The sequence below is a fragment of the Cervus canadensis genome, chromosome 32 (genome assembly GCF_019320065.1).
Source record: "Cervus canadensis isolate Bull #8, Minnesota chromosome 32, ASM1932006v1, whole genome shotgun sequence".
In the NCBI taxonomy this organism is placed as follows: domain Eukaryota; kingdom Metazoa; phylum Chordata; class Mammalia; order Artiodactyla; family Cervidae; genus Cervus; species Cervus canadensis.
Genome location: NC_057417.1, coordinates 11,549,284 through 11,561,512, shown reverse-complemented (window position 1 = coordinate 11,561,512; position 12,229 = coordinate 11,549,284). Strand labels below are relative to the sequence as shown.

Genomic DNA, 12,229 nt, shown 5'->3' with positions numbered 1-12,229 from the left:
TGTGTGCTGGGGGTCATTCTGCCTCCAGACCATAAACCCCATGAGAGCAGGCACAGGTGTCTCTCCCCTCATACTTTGTGGCGTACTCACAGCACGCGCTCAAGCACTACCTGTTGAATTAACGCACAGATGGAGGAGGGAATGGGAAACCTCTGATGGATTTTACTCACTCATTCTCTCTTGCTCCACCAGGGATTACAAAGTGATAGCCAACTAGTCTGACTGTTCCCACTAGTTCTTCTGTTCAAGGCTGAAGACGGGAGCACCGCCTTACATTCACGCAGTGTTTCTGAGCCACAATACACCTTCTCATCTAGTTCTCAAATCGCATCCTCAAAACCCAGTCTAGGGAAGGGTGGGGTTTATTAGCATCATCTGGCAGAAATGCCAAAAAAGACACAAAGAGGTGAAAGTCAGGGTCTGCCTTTCGGGGCTCTTGAATACATTTAAAGATACTTGAGCCAAGACGTTCCAGAATATTACACGCTTCTACCCCCTAGTCCACCCCCCAGGCCAGCTCTCTGACAACTCACAACATCCCCACACGTGTTGCTGGGGGAGGAGGGCACAAGGTGGTGAGGAGCACAGAGAAGGGAAGGCAGATGATTCAAAACAGTGCATGACCTAACCCCGCAGCAAAGGGGAAGCCAGTTGACCAAACAGTAGAATGCATGGTTCTATTCCCGTTGAGGACACTTCTTTCACCATGTCCTAATGCCTAACGCTCACAAGAATTTGCATATTCTGGGTGTACACTAACGGCAGGGGGAGAAGGAAGGAAACCTCCACCACACAGGGGAAGGTAAAGGCAGTCGAGATAAAGAAGTGCTATGAATAAACTGCACGGGGATCACTGAAAAGAACCACAGACACTTATTTTTAGCTCGGCACAGTGAACACAGACATCTTCCAGGCAGAGGCTACAAACTTCTCTGCCCAAAGGGCCGAGTCAGGTGTCACGGGTGAAGGAAGAGATTTTGGGTGGCGGGTGTCTCAGGAACCTGGAGGATGCCAGGAAGCCCCTCCCGACTTGGCCAGTGAACAACAGGAAAGAATGTGGCCCTGGGCTGTCAGATCTCCTGACTTCTTAAGGCATTCCAAAGGACCACATCGTCTTCTATCCTAACCCTTACACTTCGGTGCATTTTTTATTTTAAGACAGTGCAGGTTAAATAAAACCTACCCTCGGGCCACAAACACGAAGGCCCATCTTGCAAGCATCCCTTGTGGTGAGGCTGCATCAGGGATGGTGGGAGCAGAGACCATGAGCCTGGAGGCAGTGCCTCATCATCAGGCCCTTCCAGGTAGGAAGGTCCCTGCATCACAGGCGAGGAAACCCTGTCCCAGAGAGGCGAAGGGACATCTGCGTGACACATTGGTCCTCCGTCCTAACACTGCATGACACGCCTCCCAGGTCCTGCAACTTCCAGCAGCCTGCACTCCCCACAAACCTTACCTCTGCATTCAGCTCTGGGCTCCCTATCCGACTAGAAGATGAGCTTGAACTCCACAGATGGGGTAGGCCAGCCTCAAGTCTGGCAGTCTGGGGGGGGTATTAGGAGACATGAGGGCTTTCAGGCTCCTGAAACACACTATTCCTGGCCCCCATCTAATGGAGGACACCTTTCTCTTGTGTCCAAGAAGCCACTGTACAGTGAGCTGGGCTAGGACCAGAGAGGAACCTCTCTGTTGACAGGCCGTGGTCCCAACCCTCACCAGCCGGACTAGCCCTCCGGGAGGGCAGGGGTACAACTGCCCTATTTCACAAAGGCAGTCCTAGTGCTGGGCATGTTGGAGTGGAGGGTGGGTGGAAGGGTGGACATGTTGACGGATGCACGCATGCATGCATGCATGCAGGGATGCAAACATGAATAGAAGTGAGAGAGGGCAGGATGTGAAGAACAAGGGACTTACTGACTCTGAACTGGGTAGAGACCAGGAACTCAACCTTTGGAGTCACCACCAACCCTCAATTCCTAGTCTGGCTGCCTCTCAGCTCTTTAACTTTCATACAACTCATTGCTTTGCTTTCCTTATTTGTAATCAGTGAAACAGAGATGGAACTAGTAGTCCTTAACTTGCAGGACAGGGATTCAATAAGATCATGTCTTCCCAGTATCTCCACAGCATCAAGAGCAAGGGAAACATTCAATACACAGAAGTCCTCCTCATCATCAGGATCACAGTTACGATGTCTGTACCCCTTGGGTAGGGGACGTCTGCATCAATTTTTCTGCCCCATGAGCTCAACTCCTTTGGGCCTATACCATGTGACACGTGGCCAAGGATTACAGCAAAGGATCCCCTGGGAGGAGAAACGCTTGTCATTAACATCCCCGGACACATCAGCCTGGATTAGATGCTCAGATAAGCCTGCCTGGGACAAACCAGGGCTGAGACAGAACAAATCCATTTTGCTGCCCTCAGAGGCCCCTGGAGGGGGAGATGTCCCCCTTCCCCAAAGGCTGGAGATGCCCGTAGGGTCCTGCTCCTTGCCCATCAGGCCGGGTGTCTGGACTCCTGGACTCTGATACTAATCACACCAGCTCCCTGCTCACTACAGCACTAATGGGGTTAAGGGACACACACACACGTACACACACCTGCCCTGTACACACACACACACACACACACACACACACACACCTGCCCTGTCCCTGCCACCTTCTTTGTCAAGGTTCTGGCTTTCGATGGGGGAGGGGGCAACCCTAACCTCAGGGATCAGAAGGGCAGAACTCAATCAGTATTTGTGGGCAAACGGACAGTTTCTGTTGCAGGCGGAAGGAAGGAAGGAAGTGCCCCAAAGACAGTCAGACTGCATGTTCCTGATGACACCTCCAGCTTCACCGGGCTCCTGGGGGCAAGTCATGGGTGAGCAGAGCGGCAGGAGGCCTGCTAACCACAAACGAAAGGCTGTCCCTCTGGCCAAGGAAGCCTGCGTAGTACCCTCTTCCCCTCCTCCCCTGGCAGGGGGAGCTGAATTCAAAACACCTTCTTCCACCAACTCCACTTCCAGCAGTTCAGGTTCAATTATTCCCTAGTGTGCACGATGCATATTGCACTACAGGGTGATACCTTCTTTTCCTGGACCATAAAATCCTGTCCTTGGGGTTGGGCAAATTGTGACTGAATCAATTACCTATGCGCCTCCTTAAATGAGGTCTGCAGTTCCAAGGTTGGGGACCTTCACAAGATGCTTAAAAGAGGGAGGCTGTGGAATAGAACGGTTGAGAGTACAGACTGCCAGGGTTCAAATCCCAGCTCTGCCATTGGTACTGTGACCCTTGGGAAAACTGTTTTAAGCTCCCCACACCTCACTTTCCTCATTGTAGTGTGAGGTTTAAATGAGCTAATATTTGTGAAACACCCCACACAGGGCCTGGTTCTATTAAGCATCATGATTGTTGGCTGTTGAAACATAATAGTACATTCCTTGAAGAAATAAAATACATTAGAAGGACTGAAAACAATTCCTGGCAAGCCATAACTGCTACAGAAGCATCACTGCTATTATGATGATTACCCTCCTGAAAGTGAAAGCAGCAGTCACCCACTCGTGTCCCACTCCTTGCGACCCCATGGACTGTAGCCCACCATGCTCCTCTGGCCATGGGATTTCCCAGGCAAGAATACTGGAGTGAGTTGCCATTCCCTTCTCCAGGGGATCTTCCTGACCCGTGATCAGACCCCATTGCAGGCAAATTCTTTACCGTCTGAGCCACCAGGGAAGCCCTTCTATCTGATCTCATTATTCAGGGGTCTGATTCAAGATAAGCTGCGTATCTGCTCCTTTTCTAGGGCTGGCACATTTTTATGAATCTGCAACAAGTAAAGAAAGTGACATGAAGATTTTCAGGAATGATCCATCTGCATATAGGGTTTTTCAAAGACCTCCACAGACAAGGCACCCTGAAATCTGCACATTGAGTGGAATGGGGCAGTCCAAGGTCTGGATTCCAGTTCTGCTGCTCCTCAGCACAATCTTAGTGAGCAAGCTGCTTTTCCACTCCGAGCCCCATTTTTCCTATCAAGTAGGGACAGCAACAGTTCGATCCCAGAGTTGAGAGGATTCATTGAGACAGTGAAGTAACATCTGTAGAGCCCTCATTATCCCCACCATGTAACCGGTACCCAGTTCAGTTCAGTAGCTCAGTTGTGTCCAACTTTGCAAACCCATGGACTTCAGCACGCCAGGCTCCCCTGTCCATCACCAACTCCTGGAGCGTGCTCAAACTCACGTCCAGCGTGTTGGTGATGCCATCCAACCATCTCATCCTCTGTGGTCCCCTTCTCCTCCTGCCTTCAATCTTTCCCTGCATCAGGGTCTCTTCTAATGAGTCAGTTCTTCACATCTGGTGGCCAAAGTATTGGAGTTTCAGCTTCAGCATCAATCCTTCCAATGAATATTCAGGACTGATTTCCTTTAGGACTGACTGGTTGGATCTCCTTGCAGTCCAAGAGACTCTCAAGAGTCTTCTCCAACACCACAGTTCAAAAGCATCAATTCTTCAGCAGTCAGCTTTCTTTTTAGTCCAACTCTCACATCCATATGTGACTACTGAGAAACCATAGCTTTGACTAGACAGCTGCCTAGGTTGGTCATAGCTTTTCTTCCAAGGAGCAAGTGTCTTTTAATTTCATGGATGCAGTCACCATCTGCAGTGATTTTGAAGCCCCCCAAAATAAAAGTTTCTCACTGTTTCCATTGTTTCCCCATCTATTGCCATGAAGTAATGGGACCATGTGCCATGATCTTAGTTTTCTGAATGTTGAGTTTTAAGCCAACTTTTTTACTTTCCTCTTTCCCTTTCATCAAGAGGTTCTTTAGTTCTTCACTTTCTGCCATAAGGGTGGTGTCATCTGTGAATCTGAGGTTACTGATATTTCTCCCGGCAATCTTGATTCCAGTTTGTGCTTCATCCAGCCTGGCATTTTGCATGATGTACTCTGCATATAAGTTAAAGAAGCAGGGTGACAATATATAGCCTTGATATACTCCTTTCCCAATTTGGAACCAGTCTGTTGTTCCATGTCCAGTTTTAACTGTTGCTTCTTGACCTGCGTACAGGTTTCTCAGGAGGCAGGTCAGGTGGTCTGGTATTCCCATCTCTTTAAGAATTTTCCACAGTTTGTAGTGATCCACACTGTCAAAGGCTTTGGCGTAGTCAATAAAGCAGAAGTAGATGTTTTTCTGGAACTCTCATGCTTTTTCTATAATCCAACGGATGTTGGCAATTTGATCTCTGGTTCCTCTGCCTTTTCTAAATCCAGCTTGAATAGCTGGAAGTTCTCGGTTCACGTACTGTTGAAGACTGTACCCAGAAAACTGGTGATTTCTAGCCAGGAGACAGTAGTCTCAATTTTGTATGCAACCCTTTCTTTCATCCTGAATTACTGTGTGTGTTTGAGCAATTAACAACATCATGTATGTAGAACACCTAAAGGATGCCTGGCATACAGTTGTCACTCCATAAATGCTAGCAATTCTCTCTCTCCCACATTCCATCCTGCTCCAAGGCTGTCACACAGAGGAGTTGGATGCGTTCTACTGCCTTGGATTACGCTCAAACCCTACTTGGCTTGGAAAAATGAGTAATTGCAAAAATTTGCTTATTTTCAAACATACGAAGAGTTTCTTTTTAAGAATAATGGCTCACATTTGAGCATTTATTATGTGCCAGGCACAAACTGGCTCACACGTCTTATTACATTTCATCCTCACATAACCCCATGAGGTGGCCCTGATTTTCAGAGGAACGAAGTTAGAATAACTTGCCCAAGATCCCAGGGATGGCCAAGAATAGAGCCAGGATCTGAACCTGGCAGGAGCAGACCCAAAGGTAATTAACAGAGGCCTCTGTCCCCTGAGTATCCCTCCCTGTGGCTCAAACGGTAAAGAATCTGCCTGCAATGCTGGAGACCTGGGTTCAGTCCCTGGGTTGGGAAGATCCCCTGGAGAAGCGAATGGCAACCCACTCCAGTATTCCTGCCTGGAGAATCCCAAGGACAGAGAAGTCTGGCAGGCTACAGTCCACGCCGTCACAAAGAGTCAGACATGACTTAGAAACCAACGCCTTTCTGTCCCTTGTACCAGGGCCGGGCACAGGTTTCCTGTGACTTTTCACCTGCTCCCACAACCCTTCCTTTGAACTTGGGTTTTGAGAGGCTGAGTTTGTATTTTATTCATCTTTTCATTTTCTTCAAAGTATTTTCTCTTTGGTTCTGGTAGATAGGGATTGCAAGCAATAGAAGTGGGAGATGCAAATGAAAAAAATGGAGGATTTATCATAAGTGACAAGTCTTAGGGAGGTCTTGACCAAGCTAGAGCTCAGGTCAGTCCTGACCCTGGGTAGTCCAATTATGACAGCACCATGCATTTTCCTCTTTCTGCATGTAGATTTATGGCCCCAGTGATCGTAAATAGCTCTGGGTGGGAGGACAGACGCTTGCTTAAGGATATGTTGTCTTCTGGGAAAACACACACACACACATACACAACGATGTCAGATATCTGCTTGAGATCAAAATAATTTCCTTTTCTATTAAGAGGCTGGATCAAAGTTGGACAATCCCCAGCAAATAGGAACTTAGAGTTTGGCTTGCTATTTGCAAAAAAAAAGCAAGCATCTGTCACTCAACCTTCTGGAAGATTAAAATAAAAAGAATTGAAAAACTAGAGACAATGTCTAAGGTGTAAGAAGACTGGAAGGAAAGTGAATGTAAATATTATATATACATATATGCATATAATAATTTGTACTTTTATTTATCTATTTTATTTAACATTTTTCAGGATATGATTAAGCAGATGGCAGCATTTGCATCAAGATAAATATTGTTCAGTGATGCATATTTCTGTATACAAAGTGTAATGCGCTGCTCAAGCAAAATAAAACTCCATTGAGAGTGTGAGAAAAACGAACCATCAATAAAATACCCTCTGTTCTCTCTGGTCTCAAAACATTTGGGTAGAAAGAAAAGCTACGCCTCTAAGGCTGTTAGAACCAGAGGCGATCTGGATACAGTGAACCAATTTTTCAAAGTCACTGCCAATATCTGAAAAAGTCCTGAGTTATCTGAGTAATGTGAAGTATGAGGAATTTCTGCCGAAAAATCAACATTTCAAAGGGGTCAGACAATACAGAAAGACCATTCTACTTTAAGAGTGTGTATATGTGTGTGTCTGTCTGTGTGTGTGTGTCAGGACAATAAAAAACTAGGTTTCTTAACTGAAACTTACTGAATAATAGTTTATCTAAGGGCTCAAGCAATAATGTGAGGACTTCAGAGGATCACTGGAGGCAAGGGGAAAGAAAATAAACATTCATTACATTAACACACAGCTCCTTTCATTCTCCCCAAAATTGATTCAGAACCTGTAGTGTGATCTTTCTGACACTCTCCTCGACATTTTCCCTCCCTTTATAAGTTAGCTCATCCATTTCTTACATTCTGAGATGACATTAAAACCCAGAGCATACTGGAGTCCCCGTGAAGGAATGAGTGCCACAGCCACGGAACTCAGCTGCCATCCGCCCAACAATTCTAATCTGTAAGAGCTTTGGGAGAGGCTGAGAGGCAAAGCCTGCAAATCTTTTAGGGAAATGCCCGTCTCGCCACCACCCGCAAGCTCTCTGGCTCTGTCTGCTTGAGAAACTGGGTGTTTCTTCTTGACTCCTTAAATTGCACCAAAATGACAATCAGGCCCCTCCACTGGGATGCAGCTCCCCAAACGGAAAAAGTACAAATGCAGAAGCTCTGGAAAGGTGAGCACAAGGAAGCAGTGAAGTCTGGTTTAGAAAATACCCTGAACACAGTGTCGGCCTGACACTCTTTGAGACATACCCACCACCACCTCCACCGCCAGTTCTGAGTCTCTCTGCACCCAAAACCACAAATGCCCACCCCACCTTCTTCAGAGCACAGAGATGAAGCATCATCTCCCGAGCATGCGCCTCATCAGCTCTGGAAAATCACAGGGATTTTTTTTTTTAAGTCCCACTCCCCAATTTCCCTCTGAGGCATCACGCACCAGCAGCCTCTGTGGGGTCTGCAAAGAGACCGCATGTTCTGAAGGCCTCAGTGGCCTGCCCAAACGGTCTGGTCCTCTCCTCCTAGGCTGCAATCTAGGCTCAGGCGAAGCCGGACTTTGGGAACAGCCTGCCCCCTTCTGGTCTCCTTGAGCTCCGTGGAAGGGCAGGGGCTGGGTGGGCACAACCACAGGAGGATGGGCCCCTGGCTCCACCCTGCAGGTCTGTGCTGTGATTTCAGGATCTGACAGGGCACGGGGGTAGACATCATCAGCGAAGGGGAGAGCAAGGACATGGACAAACAGATCAAATATCCAGTACAAACCCAGGAGAGACGGCAGTGAACAACTGCATGGTAGACAGCCACAAAGAAGTGGGGAGGACAGGAAAAAGGAAAAAACAAAATACAGGTGTGTCTATATCAGAAGAAATTGAGAGCCTGGGGGGTGTGTGTAGGGGGACAGTCACTGAACTTGCAGATGAGAGCAGGGTTTCAGAAAAGCAAAGCACCTCAGCTGCTGGCACTGGCATTTCAAAAGGAATAGAAAAGGAAGAGAGGCATGCTCCCTCCTACCTTCCCAACTGCTAACCTCAGCGCGGGCCCGCTGGAGGACGAGAGAGGAAGACACAGAACTGAACACCCAGAGAGCAGGTGTGGACGTAGGACCCGAAATGTCAGAGACCCAGGAAGGAATCAGCCAAGCAGGCTTCCCTCCACTTGCTTCTTCAACAGGTGGTAGTGCATGGGGAAAGGCACCTCCTGACGCCCATCTGGACCCCAGATGCAAAGGATACAGTTAGCCCCGTGCTTCCATGGCCATCCTACATGTTCCCACACCCTGCTAGCAGTGAATGTCCTGAACCTCCTCCCATCCCACTTCCCCATAGGGCTCTGACTCCAGAAAGAACTTCTAATTGCATTTCTGCCCAAACACATCACTATCCACTCTTTCAGTTCAAAGGCAATGTCTGAGAGTACCCTTTGCTACAAACAAGAGGCATTTGGAACGTTCTGGTTCTCCACCGGGACTCTTACTCCATCCTCCTCCCCGCAAACAGGGAAAAGACTTCACCCTGCTACCCACACAGACCAGCCAACAACATGAAATGCCATCGCATCACACCTTGGGCTGGCTCAGCCCACAGACACAAAGAACCGCACTCTGGCAAAGAGGGTCGCCTCTCTGCCTCCAAAGAAGTTTGGCAGATCAAAGGGCATCACGCTGTGTCTGAGGGCAGCCTTTAGTGAAGGCTCCCAAAGTGACGGGTGACAGAGACATGCATTCAATGTCTAAGAGCCTGAAATTACCCCCCTGGTGTCTAAGGTCCCCAAGGGCTGGGAGAAGCTCTGTGGGCAAGCAGCAGGGATGAAGATACAGACATATCATGAAGATACACATAGGTAAGCTTGAAGACAGACACGCCCACAGGGTGCTGAGACCGTAGCTCAAAGCTGGGGACTCTGACCTCTCCTGTGTGCTCTGAGTTCAGTGGGCTAAGCAAGACGGCCCAAAGAAGGTGTGAAAGGCCTCCCGGGAGAGGTCAGGGGCAGGGTAGGAGACACCCAGATGGCCCCAGAAGATCTGCAGAAGGAACAGTTTCAGAGCCTGGATTGTTCACACCCAAAGAGGGCAAAGTAAACCCACAGAAGCCTAAGTTGAGGTGCTGTGATCTGATACACAGCTGGAGACAGGAATGAGCCCCAGACGAGACAGAGAGCTGAACACAAACGCCTAGAAGGGGCCATGGCCTGACACTGGAGACTGGGAACCAGGAGAGGGCAAGGTTAGACATGGACAAGGGAGAGACAGGAGTCTCAGGCATCCAGGGATGCAAAACAGGAGACTCAAAGTAAGACCGGGCGCCGGAGACAGAGTCTTGACTCCGGGGCACGGGTGAGGACTTGGGACACTGATCCCAGACCCCTCTCAGGCCAGGCAAAGACAACGAACGAGGTAGCAGACGGAGGACTGAGTGGTGTGCACCCAGCCAGGCAAAAACCAGAGATGCGCTGAGCACCACCGCCGGAACAGCGGCTGCGGATCCCGGCACGGTCCAGGCACTCAGACCGGGAGCGAGGCAGCAACACCCACAAGCACAGAGCAAGTCGGGGCGCCCAGCGCGAGTGACGGGGGACAGGCATCCAGCCAGGCTCCGGTAACCCCCACCCCCAAAGCGCCTCCTCTGGAGATAACTTCCCCAGACCCCCAGGGGGCAGTCCTCAGACTCGGGATGGGGCAGGGAACCAGCCCCGGCTTCCAGGGGAAAGAGATGTGGGGGGGCAGCAGGCTTGGGGAGTCCCTATCTGATGAGCGGGGTTCAAGGGCTGGAGGTGGGGGGACGTGGGGTCCGGCCGCCTGCCCGCCGGTTTCCCTCCCTCCCTCCAGGACGCGAGCCGAAAGGGCATCTTACCAGCGCCCGTGAGGCCAGTGCCCCTCGGCTGGCCGGCTGCTGCGCGCGGGGTGCTCCGGGGCCGCCTCCCCGCGCCCGCGCCGGGGGCCCCCGTCCTCCTCCTCCTCCGCCGCCGCCTCCTCCTCGGGCTGCAGCCGGCTCGGCGGGCAGGTCCCGGCGCTCGCGGCGCGGGGCCGGGGCCGGGGGCGGCTGCTCCGCGCCGCCGGCCGCTGCGCCCCCGCGGCGCTCCCCGGCCCCGGAGTCGAGGCTGCTGAAATTCCACACGACCAGCGTCTGCAGCAGCAGCACGGTGAGCGCCGCGAGCAGCGCCGAGTGCGAGCGCCGGGCCAGCCTCCGGGCGCACGGCGCCGCCACCATCTTCGGAGCGCGGCGGGCGAGCGGGGCGCGGGGACCCCGGGCGCTCCGGGCCGCCCCCGCGCTCCCCGCGGCTCCCGCGGCCGCCGCCGCCGCCGCCGCTCGGGCTCCCGCTCGGGCCGCCGCCGCCGCCTCGGCTCGCCGCTGCTCCTCCTCCGCCGCCGCCGCCGCCGCTGCCGCCGCCGCCGCCTCCACCGCCGCGGCGCGGAGTTTTCAGACGGGCAGGGACCCGGACGTCACCAGGAGGAGGGGAAGGCGGGGAGGCGGGGAGCCGGAGGCCGCGGAGGGGGGCGGCGGGCGCGCGCGCTCGGGCGGGGCGCGCGGGGAGCGCGGGGGCCTCGCCCGCGGGGCTCGCCCGCCCCGCAGCCCCTTCCCCGGGCCTGGGGGCGCGGGGGCCGGGGGCACCGGGCCGGGGGGGACGTGGGCCCGGGCGGAGAGGGGCGGGCCTGGGGGCGGGGCGAGGGAGGGAAAAGAAGGAGGGAGAGGAAGGAGGCGGCGGCGAGCAGAGAGGGCCCCGGGTCCCCCGGACCCCGGCGGGAGTGGGTGGGCGATAGGGGGACAGTCCCCGCCTGCGGCCGAAGAGACGAGGCCGGGGGCATAAAAGGAAGAAGGAGCTTGGGGTGAGGGTGGGCCGGCTCAGAATCTAGGGGAGGTCGGGAGGCTCGGGGGTCCCGAGATCCAGCCTTCCATGTGGGAAGCAAGCACGAGGCAGCTGAGTGGAGCGCGCTCCCCGCCCGGAGTTCGCGGTCCAGGAGTCTTCTCTGGGCAGAGACTGCTTGGCAGGTGGGGACGCGAGAAACGTGTCAGGACTGTCTGAGCCAGGGAAGGGGCTCACGCGGCCGATCCCTGGATCTCTGGCTGGAAGGGGAGGGGAGGAGGCTACACGGGAGTGTGCGTGACTCCTGAATCACACCCTGTCCCCTAGTGCCAAAGATGTACTAAGTGCTTCACTGAGTCACTTCTCTGATCCCTGAGGACCAACAAGCCAGGAGACTTCCAAACCCAGTTGGCAAGCAAGTGCTTTCCTGGGGACAGAGAGACTCCGTGGAGTTCCTCAGCCCTCAGGCTGCAAGCCCCAAAGCCTGGTCCCTGCCTTCCACCAGGTCCTTCTCATCCACCCTGAAACCCGCCTGCCTGACTGCCCAAGGCTCATCTCCTGAGAGAACAAGTGGGTCTTGCCTTGCAAAGTCAAGTTCTTTCCCATCAAGGCTGGACTGTCCTGGTGACCTTGAGCCAGGAACTCCTCCCTGGGCCTGAGCATCCTCCTCTGTCAATGAGGGTTTAGGCTCACAGATCCCAACGGACTCAAGTTTCATCGTCAGCCATCTCTGACTCAGTCTTTCCAGTCTTCCCCTCCAGTGTCTTCTTGCCCAGCAGCCCTGACACGTGGTGAGTGCAAAGCGGGAGTGGGTGTCCCGGACAAGACTCAGCAG

The 12,229-nt window shown here is 52.7% G+C and overlaps 1 protein-coding gene across 1 annotated transcript in view; it reads right to left on the bottom strand.

Moving 5' to 3' along the window:
- Positions 1–10,937, bottom strand: part of XYLT1 (xylosyltransferase 1) — a 343,232-nt gene extending 332,295 nt beyond the window's left edge. The window contains exon 1 of the mRNA XM_043454981.1: positions 10,443–10,937. Coding sequence (XP_043310916.1) covers positions 10,443–10,799 — 357 coding nt within the window. The 5' untranslated portion in view covers positions 10,800–10,937. The remainder of the gene's footprint in view (positions 1–10,442) is intronic.
- Between the last annotated feature and the right edge of the window lie 1,292 nt (positions 10,938–12,229).